General features: G+C 56.2%; 2 protein-coding genes across 4 annotated transcripts in view; one reads left to right on the forward strand and one right to left on the reverse strand.

The window, feature by feature from the left end:
* Window positions 1-5,150: 5,150 nt before the first annotated feature.
* ANO7 (anoctamin 7) lies at window positions 5,151-13,087 on the forward strand. Its single transcript, XM_035544949.1, has 23 exons — window positions 5,151-5,264; window positions 5,425-5,491; window positions 5,732-5,889; window positions 6,153-6,260; window positions 6,415-6,551; window positions 6,673-6,730; window positions 7,034-7,144; window positions 7,228-7,393; window positions 7,832-7,922; window positions 8,004-8,100; window positions 8,395-8,538; window positions 8,627-8,764; window positions 8,983-9,081; window positions 9,185-9,287; window positions 9,858-9,969; window positions 10,509-10,563; window positions 10,800-10,897; window positions 11,039-11,193; window positions 11,559-11,764; window positions 11,989-12,131; window positions 12,594-12,684; window positions 12,763-12,882; window positions 12,992-13,087. The coding sequence occupies exons 1-23, from the start codon at window positions 5,151-5,153 to the stop codon at window positions 13,085-13,087; spliced, it is 2,667 nt and encodes an 888-aa protein (XP_035400842.1).
* A 2,905-nt stretch (window positions 13,088-15,992) lies between these two features.
* The window catches only part of HDLBP (high density lipoprotein binding protein), a 37,932-nt gene continuing 32,480 nt past the window's right edge, over window positions 15,993-21,444 (reverse strand). For all 3 annotated transcript variants that reach the window (XM_035544468.2, XM_035544470.1, XM_035544469.1), the window contains exons 23-28: window positions 21,029-21,163; window positions 20,301-20,444; window positions 19,950-20,135; window positions 17,865-17,981; window positions 17,271-17,399; window positions 15,993-16,542 (exon numbers count right to left, since the gene is read on the reverse strand). In XM_035544468.2, coding sequence (XP_035400361.1) covers window positions 16,456-16,542; window positions 17,271-17,399; window positions 17,865-17,981; window positions 19,950-20,135; window positions 20,301-20,444; window positions 21,029-21,163 — 798 coding nt within the window. In that variant the 3' untranslated portion in view covers window positions 15,993-16,455. The remainder of the gene's footprint in view (window positions 16,543-17,270; window positions 17,400-17,864; window positions 17,982-19,949; window positions 20,136-20,300; window positions 20,445-21,028; window positions 21,164-21,444) is intronic.

The following is a 21,444-nucleotide window of genomic DNA, read 5'->3' on the forward strand; positions in this document are numbered from 1 at the left end:
GGAGAAGGAGTTTAAAAGAATAAGGTTACAGGGGCTGTGGGCTCCACTTGGAGACGTGAGGGGATCTAGCCTGTGTTTTCAGATTTTTAATTGGTAGTTATGATTTCATTTGCCTCCTGATTTCCCAGGGTTCATCAGAGCAAAGTATGGTAGATGGCAAGGCATGTTGCTCCTTCCTGGGCTGAAGTCAAGGCTGCTTTCAGATTTCTTCCAGAATAGGGCAGTGCTGGATGTGGCCTGCAAGCTAGGCTTTCAAACCAGCTCCTCAGTGATAACTCACTTTCTGAAGTGAAGCTGGAAGCTTCCATGGGCGTTCTGGTTTTTAATGAGAATGAGTGGACCCACTCTAGAGGAAGATGTTGATTTAGTATGTCTTTAAAATGTGTTCTTAATCTTGTAAATGCTCTCAATGTCCCTTGGTAGAAGTTCTCCATAAAGCCCACCTGCCTGGACTGCAGTTTTGCCAGCATCAGTCGGGAGAGAAGTAAGACACTGCTCTTTCTTTGTAAGGGCTTGTCGCTGATGCAGAAGGAGAGGGTGAGATTACCAAGGTGTAGTGAAAGCTGTTTCACTGCCATGCAGTCTGTCATGGTTACTTGTTTTCTGCTCAGTGACTGCAGCCATTGTCAAACTGTTCCGGGCCAGCTGCAGCAGGCGTTATTTATGATAGGAGTCCTGAAGTGCTTTTGTAAATACAACCTCTTACAGCGTTCAGGAATTGGCGATTGCAAGACGATTGTTCAGGTTGGACTGTTCTGTGGCCTCTGTATTTGGCGTTGTCTTTTTATTGTCATTTGTTTTTTAGGAGTACTAAATCCTATTATTATTGATGTTAGTATGTTTATTAATGCCACTGGACAGCAAGGTGAGGGTTTGGTGGCACTTCATTCCAGCCAGTATTTGCACTCAAGAAATATGAACTGTGTCCTGCTTCTGCTGAATGTGGTGATGTGGCAGTCATCCCTCTATACCTGTGTTTGATCTGGGCAACTGAACTTCATTCCTTGAATGTCTGGAGAACCTGCCTGGAAGTACTTGCCATCTGCCAGTGTGTTTGTCTATCAGCTATGTCATTGCTCCTGGGGTTAAAAGCTGTGGTGTGGATGTTTTAACGTGTCCTGCCTGTGCTGATGCATGGGCTGAGAGAACTGAGAAAGTGGAAGCTACTCGCTCTGCAGCCGACTCGGGAGATTTTGGCACCTGCTCAGTTTTTGCAACTTTTGTCCAGTGAACCTGTGAGGTACCTGAGAAATATTCCATGTGTGGTCTGTAGCGCTTGTAAGGAACATAGCAATGAAATATGAAAGCTGCTCAAGGGATATGTGGGTTTGTTTTGTGCTGTGAGGTTTCCAGCCGCAATGCAAAATTCAGTCTGTCATCTAAGATACGTATCCCTTTCCTCCATCAGGGATTGAACAAGAGCCGATAGCGATGGGGTGTTGGTGCTAGCATGAGGTGCGCTGCCTGACAGCCTGAAAGGTTTTATTGAACCACTGCCCATCAGAGCTGAAAGTCTCACAGTGTTATTGTCAAACCACAGAAAAATACATGAGGAAAAATGACATGTACTGTTTGAAAACTAGCTCTAGGGTGAGCAAGAATGACTGAACAAATCTAATTTTCAGCTCATTCAAATCTGAAGTAGATTTGAACTTTTGAAAGCTGGGAGTGAATCCTTCCCTCTTCAGCATGAGACCAGTGGCATTAAACAGGGCAGGGTGTTGTCTCCATTTGCAGGCCGCTCGTGCTCCGTGCGGATTGTGATGCTGTGGAAGCTTCAGCTGGAGCCAGGGGGTGGCATCTCCCAGCTGTGCCCGTGCTGGGCGTGGGACGGGGTCACCTCACCCACCTGGGTGCCTGCGTTGGAGCTGCTCAGCTCCCCTTGTGCTCGCGGGAAGTTTGGGAGATTCATCTTGTCCTGAGGCAGGTGTGTGGGGTTGGTGGGATGAACTGTCTTCTGCACCCCGCAGTGGCTGTAAAAGCAAACAGAGACAACCAGCTTGCGTGTGGGCACCTCTGTCATTCAGTGCCCCTGGGCTCCCTCACAGCTGCTGCCTCCTCAGCCAGCTCGTGGGGACGTGGCGCTTGTCCCCTGCCTCGCTGGCATGTCCCCAAAGCTCTGCCGCGTCCTGTTTGTTCAGGGCTGTTCAGGTCCCCACCTCCAGCTCAAACAAAGGCAGGGCCTGCGCCAAAGGAAGGTGCTCGCAAGCCTGTACCCCGGCTGTACCCCTCACGCACACGGCCCAGCCTTGCCCATGCTGAGGAGCGGCCAAAAAAATGCTGGGTTGAAGCACCTGGATGGGTGGGTGACGCTTCTCAGGCCCCTGAGGAGAAGCAGGACCTCTCGCTGTGTGACGCTGTGGGAGGTAAGGTAGGGAAGCCACGGGTTTTCTAGGCATCTCCCTAAGGTGTGGGGCACCAGCTGGCAGGGCAGGAGACACAGACCCTGCTTCTTGGAGCCTTGTGGTTGCTTCCCCAACACAAGGGCCCGATCCTGAGTTGCTGTGGCAATCGGCTGGCATTTTTATTGATGCTTGCTGGGAGCGATGAGCAGGTCCTGCACGTGAAGGGGCTCTGCTGCAAGGTGCCCTCAGGAGCTGCTTCTGGAGCAGTTTGCTCAGCACAGATCCGTGCGTGACAAAAGGGCTGCTGGCTGTGATGGGGGCTTCTTAGGGGGTAGACAGGCCCTGAGCTTTTCAGGATGTTAGGTACGGGATAATGGGGGTGCTTCCTTGGGGAGGTTTCATGCTTGGCCCTTGTCTCCCCACCTTGCTTTTGGCCATGGCAGTGAGGTGCATTTGGATACCGAGAGCTTGCCCCACTGTGCTGCTTGCTGGGGTGCTTCTGGTGACAACTGTGGGCAGCTGCTGGGTGCATGGGCTCTGCTACAGCCTGAGATGAACCAAACCAGTAACCAACTGGCTCTTTAGACCGTGGGACTCTCTTTGGGAAACCTGGTCTACTGGGAGCTGATGGGGTTTATCTGTTGGAGGAGGGGAAGAGCATCTACAGTTACAGGGTGTTGAAGAGAGCTTTAAACTAAAGCTGGCAGGGGAGGGAAACCTCATTGCTAGCTCTTGTTCTCAAGGGGGACTTCAACTTCCCAGATGTGTGCTGGAAATATGATAAGGCAGAGAGGAGACAGTGTAGGAGGTCCCTGGAGTGTGTGAAGGATAACTTCCTGACACAGGTGGTGAGGGAACCGACTGCAGTCTTGGACAGAGTGATTGTGAAGAGTTTTTGATCTTTGGTTAAGTAAGGAAGGCAGGTAGTGGAACTGCTACCTTGGATTTCCAGAGGGCAGGCTTTGGCCGGTTCAGAGACCTGGTTGACAGAGTACATTGGGAGGGGGTTCTGAAAGACAAAGGAGTCCAGGAAGTCTGGGCTTTCCTCAAGAATGAAACCTTGAAGTCACAGGAGCAGGCCATCTCAATGCCAGGAAAAAGGCTGGCAGGGGAGAAGAGCAGCATGGCTGAACAGAGAGCTTCTTCTGGAACTCAGGGAGAAAAAGAGAGTTTATGACCTCAGGAAGAAGGGGCAGGCAACTCAGTTTTTGTTGAGTTCTCCCTTGAGTTGTGCAGGGAGAAAATTAGAAAGGCCAAAGCCCAGCTGGAACTCAGTTTGGCTAGTGCAGTAAAAGATGATACAAATAAATATTTTATAAATACTATTATAAATACATCAACAGTAAAAGGAGGATTAAGGAGAATCGGCACCCTTTACTGGATGTGAGGGGAAACAGTGACAAAAGGTGAAGATAAGGCTGAAGCACCTACTGCCTTTTTTGCCTCAGTTTTTATTAGGAAGGGCAGTTGTTCTCCAGGTACCCAGCCCCTGAGTTGAAAGACAGTGACAGGGAGCAAAATGAAGCTCCTATAATCCAATGGGAAACTGTAAGTGATCTATTACATCATCTGAATATTCACAAGCTTATGGGGTCAGATGGGATCCACTAAACGGTACTGAAGGAGCTGGTGGAAGTGCTAACCAAGCCACTTTCAGTAATTCACCAGCAGTCTTGACCATCTGGGGAGGTCCCAGTTGGCTGGAGGTCAGTGAGTGTGACGGCCATCTACAAGGAGGGATGGAAGGAGGACCTGGGGAACTACTGGCCTGTCAGTCTGACCTCAGTGCTGGGGTTGTTAATGGAGCAGATTACCTTGAGTGCCATCACATGGCACATACAGGATAAACAGGTGATCAGGCCAGTCAACATGGGGTAATGAATGGCAGGTCCTGCTTGACTTACCTGGTCTCCTTCTATGACAAGGTGACCCATGGAGTGCATGAGGGAAAGGCTGTGGATGTTGCTTACTTGGATTTTAGTAAAGTGTTTGACAGTTTCCCACAGTGTTTTCCTGGAGAAACTGGGTGCTCATGGCTTGGACGGGCATACAGTTTGCTGGGTGAAGAACTGGCTGACTGGCTGGTCTCCAAGAGTTGTAGCGAGTGGAGTTCAATCCACCTGATGGCTGATCACAAGTAGAGTTGCCCAGGGCTCAGTACCGGGGACAGTTTTGTTTAGCACTTTCACCAGTGACCTGGACAGAGGACAGCTTTGCAGAGGGACCGGGACAGGCTGGCTGGCTGGGCTGCATCCAGCCGCATGACATCCAGCAAGGCCGGGCACCGGGTGCTGCGCCTGGGTCACCACAACCCTGTGTAGTGACACAGGCTCGGGGAAGAGTGGCTGGAAAGCTGTCCGGTAGAAAAGGACCCGGGGGTGCTGGTCAACAGTCACCTGAGTGTGGGCTAGGGATGTGCGCGGGTGGCCAAGATGGCCGACGGCATCCTGGCCTGCATCAGAAACAGCGTGGCCAGCGGGACCAGGGAGGTGGTTGTCCCCTTGTGGTGAGACTGTGCCTTGAGCGCTGCGTCCAGTTTCGGGGCCTTGCTACGAGGGCTACGAGGACAGCGAGTTGTTGGACATATTCCTGGTGGCAAGCTGAGTGGGGTCCTGCCTTGCCCAGCTCACGTGACAGGCAGGCAGGAGCTCCAGGCTCAGGGCCTGGTGGAGGAGCCCGCAAGGCTGCACACACCTCCGGCATCAGGACCCTGACACCACCGGGGCGCTCAGCTCTTCTCCTAGGCCTGGAGTGCCTCTGTTGGCTTCTCAGCACCTGGAGTGGCTTCTGGCATGAGGGCTCGCCATGCAGCGGAGGAGGACCTCGGATGATCCCCACAGCAGCCTGGTAGGACAGGACAGCGGCGGACGAGTAGCCTGCTATGGGAGTCTGAGCGAGGATGCTGTGGAAATCTCCCAGGTGGGTGGCCATACCATGGGGTAGGAGAGGAACCAGGGCAGCTGTGAACAGGGCAGGTTTGCCAGTTGGTTCTGGGACAGTCCCCTGCCCTTCTAGTTAGTTAGCAATCCAGCTGTTTGCGGACTACCAGCTCTTATTGCTGTTGATGCCTTATTTCCAGGCTGGCAACGCATCCCTGGGTGAGAAGAGCACGGCCAATGTCTTCAGCGATGGCTGCACAAGGATAGGTGAGGGAGAGAGGCTGATCTTTGAGGTCGGTTTCCTTTCATCGTGGCGAGAAGGCAGGGGCTGGATAGGCTCCCCTGTTGGGCTGAGGAGGATGGGGAATGTTCTCCATCTTCACAGCTGGAGCTGGTGGCAGCATGGCCTATTGATAGCAGCTGATCCCTGGCAGTCTTCAGAGCCTCAGCCTGTCCCTTATTAGGGTCTTTGAGCTTCGTGCCACGAGCTCCGTCTTCCTGCTGCAGATTTCGTCCTTGTGTGGGAAACAGGCCCCAGGGAGCTGAGCGGGCAGAAGGGCAGCCGTGAGAACGGGGCCTTGCAAGAGAGATCCACCACCATCCACAGGACCTGGCGGAAGAAGTTCCTGGACAAGCTCCATGCTGCTGGCCTCCACATGGAAAAGGTACCCAGGGACCTGACCTTCTCCCTGCTGCATCAACCGTAGCCTTGCTCAGGGATGATGGCATTGTGCCCTGGCCCCAGTAGAGCAGCCCGGGCTTGCGGGGAGCCAAGCAGGAGCACATGGCGGGACCTGATGAGGGCTCCATCCCAGTGGGCTGGCTCCTGGGGGCAATGAGGGGTGGCTGGGCTGATCCTGACAGATCCTGCAGGGACCTGTACCGGTGCCAGCAGCCTCATCCCCACCTGGGCCTCTTCTCCCACCAGCACACGGCCCGCGTGGAGAAGAAGGTGGTGCACTACCTGCTGCTGAGTGCGCCCTGGAGTGTGCTCTGCTACTATGCTGAGGAGCTGCAGCTCCGTGTGCCATTGCAGGTAAGGCCAGGGTGCCTTGGCACTCCGGGTCAGGGGACAGTGCCACCAGCACTGCCAAGTGCCCAGGCATTGTGCTGCACCCCACGGTCCCACGCTTTGCTGCCACCTCCCTCCCTCTCCCTCCTTCTGAGACATTTTGGCTGTGTGTGCTCAGGCACTGCCCAACCAGACCTCCCACTGGTCAGACAGAGTGCTGCGGCAGCTGGGCATCCCCAACGCCATGGCCCAGGAGGTCCCCAGCCTGCCACTGGACTACTACACCTGCCCCTTCAAGGTCAACAAGCTGCAATGGTAAGCACCCCAGGAGAGGCTGCGCAGGCCATTCCTTCCCTCTGCCCGTGCACAGCACAGCCAGGAGCAGCAGCTCCTCACCCCCACCAGCATCCTAGGGCCAAGCTGCTCCTCTGTGCAGGTTCCTGGGGAGTGACAAGCAGGACACCTTCTTCTCCACAACTCAGAGGCACCAAATCGTGAGCACCAGGGGCTGCCATGGTCCCCTTCCCTGGTCCTGGGTGGGCTGGAGGGTCTGGGGGAGCAGCTCTGCAGGCAGGCGGCACAAACATGGGGGGTGTCCCCAGATAGGTTGCTGTGTGTAAAATACCACCGATGGGATAGAAGGTATGGGTTGAGACCCTCCTGCTGCTGGTCAGTATTTGGGAAAGGGCATGACAATGTTTCGGAGGATCAGGCTTGGAGGCGAAGAGTCAATGGGTGGTGGGGACCCCAATCCATGTGGCTGAAGCCCCCTCCCCGCCTCGTCCTTTCCTCCGCAGCTCTATGAGATCCTGGCCACCACGCAGTACGGCTGCTCCAAGGAGCGGGAGGTGGGGGTGGACCGGCTGCTGAGCGAGGGTGTCTTCGCTGCCGCCTTCCCGCTGCACGAGGCAAGGCATGGTCCCTGTCCCGGGGCTCCCTGACGGACCCACAGCCCTGGCTGGGCCCTCGCCCATGTCCACCATCCTCATAGGGCTCCTGCGAGGCCCTGCCGGAGGGGCCAGCCTCTGGCAGCCCCAGCCCGCGCCAGGTCCTTTTCCAGTACTGGGCCAACTGGGGGAAGTGGAGCAAGTACCAGCCTCTGGACCACGTCCGCAAGTACTTTGGGGAGAAAGTCGCTTTCTACTTCGCCTGGCTGGGTGAGTGCCACCGGCTCCAGAGCAGCCCTCAGCTCCTGGATGGGGTCCCCGGATGAAATGTGCTCGTCCCTGTGCACTGCCTCGGGTGGGAAACCATTGGTGGCCTGCCAGTCCTGGTCACCTTCAGCCCTTCTCCAGCACCTCGGGGCTCCTCCTGGGTCCCTCCTCCTGGGCCCAGCCTGCTTTTGCTGGAAGCAGAGCGATGCCCACCTTGGTCCTGCCTGTGTGTGGTTGCAGCTCTGTCCCAGGATGTTCTCCAGTTTGGAGGCACCGCAAGTCAGCCGTGACACATATACCTAGAGCCCCAAGTCCATGTTCAGGTCTTCCAAGCCCTCTGTGGCTTTAGGCTGGTGTTGGGCTGGGTTTGGGCAGCACTTGTCCTCGGGGACTGCGGTGGAGGCCGACAGGACTCGTGCTGCCTGTCCCTGCCGCCCGCAGGCTTCTACACGGGATGGCTCTTGCCCGCCGCCGTGACGGGGACTGTGGTGTTCATCGCAGGCATTTTCCTGGTGTTCAGTGACGTACCTGCGTAAGTGTCCCCACCTCCGCAGGGGAGAAATGGTGAGAGTCTGAGCTGAGCCCTGCTGCATGCTCCTTCCCTTGCCTGCAGGCAGGAGATCTGTGAGAGCAAAGAGCAGTTCCGGATGTGTCCGCTCTGCAAGTCCTGTCCCTACTGGCAGCTCTCCGACACCTGCAGCACTTTCATGGTGAGGTCCTGGCTCCACGGGGGAAGCATGGAGCCCAGGGGTAGAGCTCCATCCCTGCGGTCACTTGTAGGGCCGGGTTGTGGGATGCCCGCAGGGATTTGTCCTCTTCACTCCTGCTAATGTAAGACCGTGTCCCTGGGGTGGACGTTAGGCTGTGTCTCCACAATGGACATGGTGGATGTGAGACCTTGTCCCCATGGTGGACATGAGACCATGTCCCTCAGGTGGGCTGGGCCACGTTAACCAGCAGCTCCTGCTGCACTGGCCCGGCCCTCATTCCTGCTCTGCCCACAGGCGGGCCGTCTCTTTGACCACGGTGGGACCATCTTCTTCAGCATCTTCATGTCCCTATGGGCAGTGCTGTTCCTGGAGTTCTGGAAGCGGACAAACGCATCCCTGGCACATCGCTGGGACTGCTCTGAGTTTGAGGACATTGAGGTGGGGTCCAGCCCTTTGCAATACATTCCAAAACCATATGGACAAAAGCCACCAGATGCCTCTGATGCCTTTTCCCCCTCTTTCCCAGGAGCGGCCCCGGCCCCAGTTCACTGCCATGGCTCCCATGACGATAATAAACCCTATAACTGGGGCAGAGGAGCCGTATTTCCCCAAGCGCAGTCGCATCCATCGGATTTTGGCTGGTTTGGTGGTCATTATAATGTTGGTAAGATCACAAGGGCTGGAGAAGTGGGATGCGGTGGAATGGGATCTGTTTGAGGGAAGAGCATGTGGATGAAGGTGGGGATGGATGCGTGTCCTCTGGCTCTTCACCAGCTCAGCCCTGGAGCTCCCTCGCAGCTCCTGGTGCCCTGGGATAATGGTGGAGTTTTCCTTTGATGCAAGCTCTGATCCCTGCTCATACACAGCGCGCTGTGTTTGCAGATTGCCATGGTGGTGATGTTCGTGGTCTCCATTATCCTGTACCGGACAGTTGTTGCCATCCTCCTCGCCAGCTCAGGGTACTTCTGGTTTGTGGCTTCGGTAAGAGGTGGTCAGAGCTGCTGCAGGCCAAGCAGATGGGCTTGGTTTGCCAGCTTGTTTGCCTCATTCTGCTGTGTCCTCTGCCTGCTCGCTTCCCCTGTAGGCATCGCGCATCGCCAGCATCTCCAGCTCAGTGGTGAACCTCTTCTTCATCCTCATCCTCTCCAAGATCTATATTTCCCTGGCTCATCTCCTTACCAAGTGGGGTAAGCTGGTTAGGGTCCTGCAAGCTGGACGGAAGGAGCCCTTTGTAATGGCAATGCACCAAACCCAACAAGCTCAGTGCTGGGACACAGCCCCCCAGTAGGGGCTGGCTGATGTCAAGGAGGAAGCTGAGTTGTGTGAAGTAGAGGAGAGTTGGGGAAATAAGACCTTAGGTGAAAAGTGTTTTGGCTGCAGAAAAAAAAAAAAAGTGAGTACAGGGGTTCACTTCTGCTCAAGATTTTTTTTTGGGGGGGGCGGGGGGGGAGTGTTGTATGAAGAGTTTTGAGCTGACTGCTGGGGCTTGGGGGAGAAAAGTGCCTGGAATATTTTTACCATGTATAATGTGGTACACAGCCTATTTCTGCTGAGAAGAGGGAATGAAGTTTATTTTTTTTGTGCAAAGCACATGGGTGTCTGGATGCCTTGGGCTGACTTTGTGGGTAAAGCAGCAGGGTTGGGGCTGGGGTGCTGAGGCTCTGTTAGCACTGAGCGAGTCAGGGTGACATCCACCATGAGGCAGACAAGCACCTCAGAGCAGCGTGGGGCCACATCCCTGTGCTTCCCCCTGGCAGAGATGCACCGCACCCAGACCAAGTATGAGGATGCCTTTACCTTCAAAGTGTTCGTCTTCCAGTTTGTCACCTTCTACTCCTTTCCCATGTACATAGCCTTCTTCAAGGGCAAGTAAGTGGTAGGTTAACGGTTGGACTTGAGGCCCTTGGAGGTATTTTCCAACCTAAAGGATTCTATAATTTGATGATTCTAAGGCCTGTGGGGGAAGAAGGGCCCTTCCCGCTCCCTCTGGGACTGCTGGGCTCTGCAGGGCTGGGCAGGGTGGCCTTGCAGGGCTGAAGGGCCGGGAGTGCTGCTGCCACCTCAGGGGGAGCACCATGGTGGGAGGACTGGGCCCAACGGAGGAGGGGGCAGCCTTATCTCTGCGGGCTTACTGCTGTGCTGGCCCCAGCCTGGGGCTGGGGGACCCCCTCCTTCGGGGACACCACCACCAGCTCCCTTAGCGAGGGAGACGAGGGGTCCAGGTCTACCGGACCAGGCCCTTCGCTCAGTGACCCCTTTGCCACAGCCAGCAGCAGAGCAGAAGGTGGGCTGGCAGAGGGTGGGCTGAGCCCCTGCAGCCCCCGGCGATGCTCCCCTCATGGCCCAGGGAACAGGGCGGCTGGAGGGAGCTGGGATGCCCACTCACGGCTCTGCCGTGGCTCCCACAGGTTCGTTGGCTACCCTGGGAACTACCAGAGCTTTTTGGGCATCCGCAACGAGGAGGTGAGCGTGGTGCAGGGGGCTGGTGGTGATGTCGGCTTCAGGGCCGTGCCAGGACACGGCACGGTGCCTGTGGGGCATGTCTGAGCTGTGCTCACCCAGCAGGATGCATTCCCCTGGCTGCCAGCCTGGCCCAGGCTGGTGCTCACCGTGGGGACCCCATCCCCTGCTCAGGGTCTGGGTGCTGGGTCTCCCCCTGTGCCAGGAGCTGCGCGCTGAGGGCCCCTCTCTCCTCGCAGTGCAGCCCAGGTGGGTGCTTCATCGAGCTGGCCCAGGAGCTGCTGGTCATCATGGTGGGGAAGCAGATCATCAACAACGTGCAGGAGGTGGCCATCCCGTGAGTACAGCGGCAGCAGCACCCATCGCGCACCCTGTCTCAGGGCAGGGCAAGCCCTGAGCGGTGTGGAGGCTCCTCTGGGGGGTGCTTGGCCGGTGCCGCGGGCTGCGGTGTGGGACACAGCCCCTCTTCTCTCCCCAGGAAGCTGAGGTGTTGGTGGCACAAGCACAAGCTCCTCTCCACAAAGAAGAAGGCCGTCGGGGAGGGTGGGCCGGTCCCGGCAGAGCAGGCACCCTGGGTGGTCAACCACCAGCTGCTGGCCTTTGAGGGGCTGTTTGATGAGTACCTGGAGATGGGTAGGAACCGGCCGCACACCCGGCCATGGGGAGGGGGAGAGCACGGCGCCAGGCTGTGCAGTCCCAGCGAGGGGAGCCCCTTTCTCTGTGTCCGCCTCCTCCCTGCTGGCCTGGGTTAAGGCACAAAATATTCCTCTGGGGCTGGGCTTTACGCTGGAGTCCAGCCCAAGTCCCACCTCAAGCCCTTCTTGGGGGCTTCCAGCTCTGTGCCCACGTGGGGCCTCGGGGCTCGGTGAGGCTCTCGCAGGCGCCTGGAGCTCTGGGCTCTGCTCAAGTGGGAGCAGTGGGAAGGGACTGGGAGACGCTGCAGTTGTCGCTGCTGCTCTCAACCTGTCCTTCCCCTCTCCTCCTCCTTTTCCTTCCAGTCCTGCAGTTTGGCTTCATCACCATTTTCGTGGCTGCCTGTCCCCTGGCACCCCTCTTTGCCCTGCTCAACAACTGGGTGGAGATCCGCCTGGACGCCCGCAAGTTTGTCTGTGACTACCGGCGGCCCGTGGCCGAGCGGGCACAGGGCATCGGCATCTGGTTCTCCATCCTGGAGGTCATCACCCACCTGGCTGTCATCAGCAACGTACGCTGGGCAGCGGGGTGGCGGTGCCAGCGCTGAGGGGTTGCAAATGGAAAATCAGGGAAAAAGCTCTTTTGGCTGGCTCAGTGGGGAGGGTGGGTCTGCCTTTGCAGAGGTGCGCTTCCTCTGGGACAGGCAGGCAAAAAACTCAGAGCCGTGGGGCAGGGCGGCGGGGCTGGGGCCTCCCCCAGCTGCGGGACTTCTGCAGCACCTCTCCCTCCCCCCAGGCCTTCCTCATCGCCTTCACCTCCGATTTCCTGCCCCGCGTGTACTACGAGTACATCCACGACAGCAGCCTGCGTGGCTATGTGAACTTCACCTTGGCCTACGCGCCGTGGGACTTTGTCCAGCAAAGCAACACCATGTGCAGGTGGGACCTCCTTCCCACCGCGGCTTTTTGCTGCTGCCACCTCCTTCCCAGCAAGTATTTCGTTCAGCACAGAGGCCGTCAGCCAGGTCCAGGCTGTCCGCCTGCTTTCCTGAGGTGCTCATCCCAGGGTTTGCCCAGCACGTGCCCATGGGCTGGGGCAGGACAGGTGGCGTAGGGGCAAGCAGCCTGTCTTGGTGACTCCCCCGGTCCCCCCTCACCCTTGGTTTAATGTGCCTGAGTGTTTTGGAGCAATGACTTCAAAAGCTCTCCAGCTGTGGAGAGATTTGCTTCACCAGAGAAAGAAAACATCACAACCTGTCTGGGGAGATGGCCAAAAGTGCCCCAGGGCTGGGCTGCCTGCTGCTCATCCCTCTGCTGCGATCACATCCTGCGGTGACGCGTGATGGTGACACCAGCCATGAGGCGGGTGGGTGCAGTGATGGCTGCACGTGGCTTCTACAGGTACAGGGCGTTCAGAGACCAGGACGGAAATTTGACGTTGACCTACTGGCACCTGCTGGCCGTACGCTTGGGCTTCGTCATCGTGTTTGAGGTACCAGCACCAAGCCCCGCGGGGGGAGACAGGTGCTGGGTGGAGCTGTGCCAACCCCTCCGTCCCTCTCGCTTCCAGCACGTGGTTTTCTCTACTGGGCGTGTGATTGCCTGCCTGGTTCCTGACATTCCTGAGTCAGTAGAGGTCAAGGTGAAGCGCGAGCGGTACCTGGCCAAGGAGGCCCTGGCTGAGAACAAGGTGTGTGCGGCTGCCTTTCCCTGCCTTGCGTGCTTGTTCCGGGGTACCTGTACAGAGTTACAGCACCTTCTGCAAGTGCAAACAGCAGCTCCCTTTTTCCATGATTCAGGTCCTTTTGGAGAGACGGGAGGCAAGAAGCAAGGCCAGCACCGCGGATCCAGCAGCAAGCAGGGACTGGGAAACCGAGCAGGTCGAGGGCAGCTGAAAGCCACAGCATGCCCCAGGACCACAACCTGCTCCTCCTCACAGAAGCACGGAGCCGTGGGGCAGCATGCCGGCCGGCCAGCCCTGCTGGGCTGGCTCAGGGCAGCTCTGCCACACGGACACCAGGGCTAGGCTGCTGCTGCAGGCGGGGAGGGAGGCAGCCAGCTCTGGGCATTTGTCCAGGCTCATTGCATTACTACAAGGGAACTGCCCCGTGGCGTAAATGAATTAAAGGTGGCCAGCCACACCGAGGTCCTGGGCTGGTAGGCCTCACTGCTGGTGCTCAGCTAGCAAAGGCAGGCTCTTGCCTGCAGCTGCTGCTAGGCTGGTCAGCACAAGCACAGGTTGACTTGCCCCCGCCTGGGGTATCTCATGGTAGGGCTGCCTGGACTGGCTGTTGCTTCTGCTGTCTCCTGCGCTGGGTGCTTACCGTAACCGCAGCTGGAGGGTTTGCTCCTGCCACCCTAAGTAGGTAGGCAGGAAACAGTTGAGCTGTGGGAAAGCTATGGAGACCCCACGTGAACGTGGGAGGTGTGCTGCTACCCTTTGACATAGGGACTACGAGGGGAAACAGCCCCTGAGCAAAGCTTTGCTTCTCAAGAGCAGCAGCTTGGCCCTGGCAGGCGGGCACTGGGCAGCAGCGAGAGTTGCAGAAGGCAGAGGTTCTCATCGGGGTGGGCAAGAGGGACTGCAGCTGCTGCCTCCCTCTCCTCCCCTATACCAGCAGCAGCCCTGGCATCACCTTGCTGGCTGTGAGCACGTGGGTGCCTTCCTCCACTGCTGCTGGGCGCTGCTCTCACCTGCCCTCAGACCAGTGTTCTCTGTGCGCATCCCTCTCAGCAGGGGCACTGCCGCAGCAGAGGCTCACGCGTGCAAGCGGGGGCTCCTCAAGTTGGGCTGAACCCAGCCAAGCGGGGGCTGCCCTGGATCTCAACCCACCGGTAGAAATAATATCCGTGACACTCCAAGCTGTTTCAGGTTTTATTTTAGAATTTATAAAATTCCAGTGTCATCCATACTCATGAGCCTTTTTACATGTTTGCATATAGTCTCCAAATTCCAAAGTTAAGGCCAAGGGATCATTGCTATGGAAACGTACAATATGGAAGACGTCAGAGAGGAAATGGACACATGCCACAGTCTGCTGCGGAAGGAGGGTGGTGGGGGACAGTACTAGGTACAATCACTTCATGACCTTCTTTAGAGTGGAGGGTCGGGCTGCGGGGCAGACCCAGACAGTGGTGCCCCAAATGTAACTCAAGCCTAGCTGTGCAACTGGTGAGGGCGGGGGGGGGCATAAAGGGGGGGGGGTAGGCTTGGCGACATAGGACAGACCTAAGCTACAGGGGTATAACCATTTTCTGACAGACACGGATGGGAGGGTGTCACCCGAGTTCTGTCTGCCCCATCCTGTTAGCCATCTCCCAGGGGAGGCAAAGCCACCCCCTCCTTCGGGGGAGCTGGGTGCCCTGCGGCAGGACGCAGTTAGCTTCAGCCACATCTCGAATTTACAGAGAGCACGCTGAGATTTTGGTTCAACTTCTGCATAGCAGCCTCTACCACGAGGAGCTGGTGGGGGAAGGAGAAGCGTCGGCATGTCAGGCCTGTCGGACAGAGCTGAGGGTGCTGGAAAAGGCAGGAATGCTGGGCCCAGCCTGCCAGAATGCCTGCCTTTGCCCCATAAGCAGCACTAGAGAAGAGAGACTAGGGACTCCTGCTTGTCCAAGAGCTGAAGCAGCTGGGCTAGAGGAATGGCTCAGACTACAACCTTCTGTAGGACAGAGGCAGGGAAAGGAGGGAACACAGGGACCCCCTGCCCCCTGCCTCCCTCCACAAAGACACGGTTTTCCTCTTACTGGCTGGAGAAGCTTGGGCACAGCTCCCTCAGAGCAAGCCATGGCAGGGCCCAGGCACAAGCAGCCCAGAGTATAGAGCATGGATCACCCTCTCCAGCCCATACAATGGAGGCCTCGGGGGGGCTTGACACACGGCACTGTCAGCCCCCTCGCTTTCAGTTCCCCTGTTCCATCAGAGCAGAAGCCTGACTCACCACTGCTGCAGCCAGGGGCTGCTGCTAGGCTGTGGCAAAAGCCTTGGGGCCAAGCCCGGTTCTAGCTCAGAAAATCCTGCGGTCCTCTCCCATTCACTGCCTGCACGACCGTGACCGCTCTCAGCTTGCCTTCAGAGGAGCTCCCGCAGCCACTCCACAAAATGCTCCTCTTGCTTCTCCTCCAGGGTTCTGCTCTGGGTGCCAGGGCGAGAGCTGGAGCAGCCGCTCACCCACCTACGCTGGGAGGCCACCATCATACCGACTTTTGAGGTAGAAAGAAGGCAATAGTAATTGGTGTCCCTACCGCTCATGCTTAGAAGCTGCAGGGCTCGCAGCATCTCAACAGCTTCTCAAGGCTCCGCTTCCAACCAGCTTCTCTTGGGCCACGCCAACCTTGGCCAACCCCAATCTGTCCCATCCAGTAACGCTGCCACGTGCTGCCTCACCTGCCTGCCCACACGGCTGTTGGGAAGGGTGCGCAAGGGAACGCGGGGAACTAGGAACTAGGAGTGGGGTCTGTCGTCACGCACTGGAAGACTCATCAAGCGTGCAGGCTGGGGCTGTGCTCGGTGTGGCGCGAGGGAGCGCCCGCAACGCACTGCACTCTGAGGTGTTCGCCTGACCAGGGTAGCCGTACTTTGTTCTGGTCCCTTCCATCTCTGCTGCCTCTACAGCCTACTGAAGGTTTTGTTCCTTGAAAAAGTTAAGTTTCTGACCTTTTAGATTATTTTAAGCTCTCCCCACAGTCAGCTATCAGCATTAAATGAATTTTTGGCAGTTCAAAGGAAAAAAGTTGATTGCACTCTACAACGGTAAGGTAAGGCCTGGGATAAACACAAAGGAAAGAGGGCAAACGTTTTGGCTTTAGAAAGTCAAGGAAATTTATTTCCTGAGGTCATGAGACAGGAAGTAGATTCCTAGCCACAGTAAAGGAGGTCTCCTAATGAAGGCGAGAATGCCTAGTAAGACATGCTCAAGAGAGCAGATTTTTCTGCTAGCGCTTGGGAAGCTGTAAATCTTAGCCACTTTGAGTCAATTATGAAGTTTCTAACAAAAACACACACATTTAGTGTTTGAATCTGACTGGAAGTCTTGTTCCAAAGAAGAAAAGTATATCCATCAAGAGATGAGAGTGAATCCTAGCCATGGTGATAGCTGAGGGGAGCGGGATGGGGTCTAGCACTCCAGACACCATTAGGAGACCTCTTGGGGCAATTGACTTGTGCTCCAGCCGCTGGGTCAGATTTCAGACAGGAAGTATTTGTGGCAGGTTAGTGTCAGGTCAGCGGGCTGGAGGAGATGTTTCTGCTTCCAGGTCATTATCGTTTGGGTCCCCAGGGAAGAGTCTTGGGGGCGACTTGAGCCCCAAAGCTGGGGAAATCTTCAGAACTGCTCATATCAGGGGCCTAGAGCAAACAAAAAGGGAACAAGTTAAGCTCCTGCCCTGCTGTGAACCTGTACAGCACCCCTGTGCTACGCAGCATTTCCTGTGTCCCATGGGCAGAGACAAGGAGTGAGGGCTGAGCAGGATCATTACGTCCTTCGGACTGCTCTAGGTGGACAGTTGAGCCTCCAGAGATGGCATCAAGGATGGTGCAGACAGAAGCACACAGCAGGTGGATCAGGGGCTGTGAGAGCCCAACCGCGCGCGGTAACTCGGTCGCTGGAGCAGGGTCAGGCCACCAGGGCAGCTGAGAACAGAGCTGCCACGTGTCCCAGTTCACTGCTCCCAGACAGAACACAGCTACAGACACTGAGCTCGTTCTGTGCTGCAGCAGAAGTCAGAGGTGCCAGGGCCCCATGACAACCCCTAAAACCAACATGACCTGGCAGGACACTTTCAGGTAAAGACTCCCCATCCCCAGCAGCCCCACTGTATCCAACACAGGCAAGGCGTTTGGAAGAGGAGACAGCAGTGCTTTGGAAGCTGGAGGCAGAGCCCAGGCCTGCCCTCAGCTTGCCCAGGCCACACAGACCAGGACGGCCCCTCACTGCCTTCTTCTCTGCCACCAAGGAGAGAGGAGGGAGAGCGCTCTGTTTTCCCAGTTGAACCGGGAGGGCCAGACCCCAGAGTCAGCCCTTGGCAGTGCCACACTCCCCGTGCCCCCGGGCCCGCAGCAGAAGCAGCACTCACCTTTTCATTGTTGACAGTGGCCCAGGGGGCATCTCTCACCACAAAGCCCTTGGATGGGGCCTTGGACTCTTCATGGGAAGAGGGCTTCATGTACACCTGCATTGCCTCGTTGTCCACCACATCTGCAAGCTGCAGTCACATGGCCCAGTTAGGAGGTGGATCGTGACAGTTCCTCAAACTGGTGTAACCCCTCCACCCCCAAACTACACCTCATCATGCTGCACCCTGTCCAAGGTCACTAGCCTGTTCCACGACCACTGAACACGGTGTTTCTCCACTAGTTTGAGGGCCACCAACTCCTAGGCTGCAACCGATGCAAGCTGCAGCAAGGCAAGCACGCGTACATCTTGGTGGTGTCCCAACACGCTCGTTCGCTGTCCCCTCCTGGACAGCGGGGCCAGTCCTTGCACAGCCTGGGGCTCTGCAGCCAGTGGTCTGAGGGACAGCTGCAGACCAGGGCTGACTGCAACCCGCACAAAGACTGAGTTCTCTGATGCTGTGGTAGAAAACACCACGTGGAGATACCTCAGACATCCAGCTCTGCGGTTGAGGAAATTCTTGCTAAGCCGCCGCACAGATTTGCTAAACACTTACATATTCTTCCTCCAAGTTCAGGATGTGATCAATAGCTTCTTCCACGTTCTCGGGGAGTCCTGTCACGGTCACACAGTTGGGGTCAGGAGCTCCACTCTGGGGAAAGCGAATATCCACCTGAAACACAAAGAAACACAGGAATTACACCTGCACATCTGAAAAGCTACAGACTCCCTTAGTCTTTTGTCACCGGATTCACAAAAGAGAAAAGCCCTGATCCATTCACTGCTTCAAGTCTGTTTAGGAGCTGCGCACTTCAGACACTAGGGGATTCACTGGAATACACCTGGCCTGAAGCCTGTTCACTTCCCCTGTGAGGAAGGCAGAGCAGAGCCTGCTGTAACAACCCACATTGCAGCAGCCCCTGCTGCTCTCACTGCCCAGAGGCCCACCAAGCCGAGTGGTGTGGTTGGAGGGAAGGGATGCCATCCAGAGGGACCTGGACAGGCTGCAGAGGTGGACCCATGTGAACCTCATGAAGTTCAACAAGGCCACGCTCAAGGTCCTGCATCTGGGTCGGGGCAATCCGAAGCACAAATCCAGGCTGGGCAGAGAATGGATTGGGAGCAGCCCTGAGGAGAAGGACCTGGGGGTGGTGGTTGATGAGAAGCTCTACACAAGCCAGCAATGTGTGCTTGCAGCCCAGAAAGCCACCCGTACCCTGGGCTGCACCAGAAGCAGCGTGGGCAGCAGGGCGAGGGAGGGGATTGTCCCCCTCTGCTCTGCTTTCATGAGACTCCACCTGGAGCCCTGCACTCAGCTCTGGGGCCCCCAGCACAAGAAGGACAGGGAGTTGTTGGAGCGGGTCCAGAGGAAGTCAAAAGTTCAGCCTGGAGAAGAGAAGGCTCTGGGGAGACCTTATAGTGGCCTTCCTGTGCCTAAAGGGGGCTACAGGAAAGCTGGGGAGGGACTCTGTGTCAGGGGATGGAGTGATAGAACAAGGAGTAACGCTTTAAACTAAAAGAGGGGAGATTTAGATTAGATCTAAGGAAGAAATTCTTCACTCAGAGGGCAGTGAGACCCTGGCCCAGGCTGCCCAGAGCAGCTGTGGGTGCCCCATCCCTGGCAGTGCCCAAGGCCAGGCTGGGTGGGGCTGGGGGCAGCCTGGGCTGGTGGGGGTGTCCCTGCCCAGGGCAGGGGATTGGAATTAGACGATCTTCAAGGTCCCTTCCAACCCAACCCATTCTCTGTGCAGTGCTGTGGCAACAGCAGAGGGCTGGATTTCCAGACAGTGTCCTCATTCTGCTGCAAGCAGCCTTGCCATCAAGCCATCAGCAGGAGGCACAATAGTTTTTTATCTCCTCCGCAGACAGAGCAATCCTGGCTGACGACCATTTTATGTAGTTGGCTTAGTGTTTCCCGTACACAGCCACTGAGGTCTCTTCCAGCTTGCCTTCCAGATGGCTGCAGGGAAGTCACACAAGATGGGACCAAAACCAAAGGCTGCTCATTTCAGAACAAAACAGCTTGTTTCAGCAATCAAGACCAGCCAAGATGCAAGTCCCAAAGGCTCATCACTCTGAATTCATGTTCATTAACTGTCCCTGTAGTAAATCACTCTGCTACTGCCACATGCTTGCAGGGATGCAGGCCCCTGCCCTTCCCAGGCTGAGCTGGCTTTGCCAAAGCCTTTCAGCTTCCAGCAGCCAAATCTGGAGACCTGAAAGCGTATTTGGGAATCTGAAAGTCACAGGAATCAACGTTGGCTTAGACAAAGAAATCCATATGATCTCCTTTGAGCTGAGCTCATGCTAAGGGGGTCTGGGTACAGTTCCCTCCCACAGCTCCCCAGTGTCAGTGACTGTCCAATTCCAGTATGTGGAGCAGCTCACTCAACCACCTCTCCCTTCAAATGACTATCTGGGACTCCATCTGGAAGAAATCCACTGAAAGGGGACTTTGCTCCTACATTTGCAATGACACCTTGAGGGGAGCAGAACAGCACTGGTTTTTCTTTCCTTCTGTTCCAGCTGGAGGTGCTCAACAGGCACAAGAAACAAGGACCACAAGATGTGAACCTGACACTCCTGAATTCAGACCCTAGTACCAAACAGCTCCCCCAGCCCGTGCTGCCCCACCACTCACCTTGAATTCATCCATGATTTTGCGGATGGCTTTGCCACGTGCGCCAATGATGCGTGCATGAACACGGTGGTCCAGAGTCACATCCTCAGAGACCATCTGCTCGAGCTCGCCCACAATCTTCATGATGGCATCCCGGGCAGCCTCAGCATTCTTCTCATAGCCAGTGATGGTGATCTGGTCTTGGGCCTGGGGCACATGGAAGCATGTGAGTAACCAAGCTCATAAGCAGCTAACCAAAACTCCCTGCTACTCCCTTATACCCTCCATCTTATTCAATAGCAGCACAGGGAAGTCAGAACCCATGCTCAGAGACAACCAACAACCCTCTGTGTGTCTCCTCTGCCCTCTCACCTGGCTTTCATCATCCTTGTCAGGGAACTGGATGTTGACCTCATGCTCTGTGCGGATCTGGGTGATCACTGCTCCCTTACGCCCAATGATTTTAGGGTGATACTTGGGATCCACAGTGACTGTCAGCTTGAAGCTTCGCAAGGCCTGGGAAGAGAGAAGCAGAGTGAGGCACAACAGCAGGGAACACACCCTGGCTGCTCCACTGACGGCCATGGAAGTCCCAGCATTCCTTTTGGCTTCTGAAATTCATGGGACAGATTCTGCAAGGTCCTGCCTGAGTGCACATGGCTGTAGAAGAGTACCCAGAACATTCATCTGCAGGGGCCTTGTGCTTTTTGCCAAGTTCAGCAGGAAACTACAGGTAGGAAACAACTACCCAGATCATCCCTCATACTATTTGTTCAGAGCTGGGATAAGGGTTCACCAGAAGAGGTACAAAGAGACTCTAGCGCAGTGAGGCTCCTGCCCTGCGCCATCTCAAAGGGATGTGAAGGTGAGAGAGCGCCCTGGGCAGTTCAGAGTTTCCTAAAGTAGATTCCTAAGACTCTCCTGTTAGTTCATATTAAACAGGTTATATTTGGGTAAGCCACTGAGTCCCCCAGACCTGCAGAGCAGTGAAGGGTGCTATTAACAGGAGAAGAGTTCCACAGGTCTGTACAACTTCTGAAGGTACCACCCAGAGGCTGAAGCCTTGTTCAGCTGGAAGGAAGGACAGGCACAGGCCTTACCCGATCCTCTTGTTCAGCCTGCAGCTCCTTCACTCTTTCCAGCAGCCCAGTCTTGGCACGGTCCAGGTTGGTGGCCAGCCCAGTGATGGTGATGACATCTGACTGCAGCTCAGGAGCAGGGACCTGGATGTTTACCTGAGCAACAAGTAACGATTATCACTTTGTACCACCGCTCACTGCACGTTAGCTTCTCACTGATCCTCTCTGCTACCAAGAACAGCTTGCATCTAGCCTGAACCCTGTTCCTTCAGCCGTTATCAACATCAGATTGCTTTGCTGCAGCACTTCAGGACCTGGCAGTCTCTGTACCAGCCTGGAGAGGCTAGGAAACAAATACGCGTTCAACAGTGCTGTCTGCAGCCAACCTGCACCGGCCCCAAGAGCAAGAGGTCCACAGTCCCTGCGGGGTCCTGGGG

The sequence above is a fragment of the Cygnus atratus genome, chromosome 9 (genome assembly GCF_013377495.2).
Source record: "Cygnus atratus isolate AKBS03 ecotype Queensland, Australia chromosome 9, CAtr_DNAZoo_HiC_assembly, whole genome shotgun sequence".
NCBI lineage: Eukaryota > Metazoa > Chordata > Aves > Anseriformes > Anatidae > Cygnus > Cygnus atratus.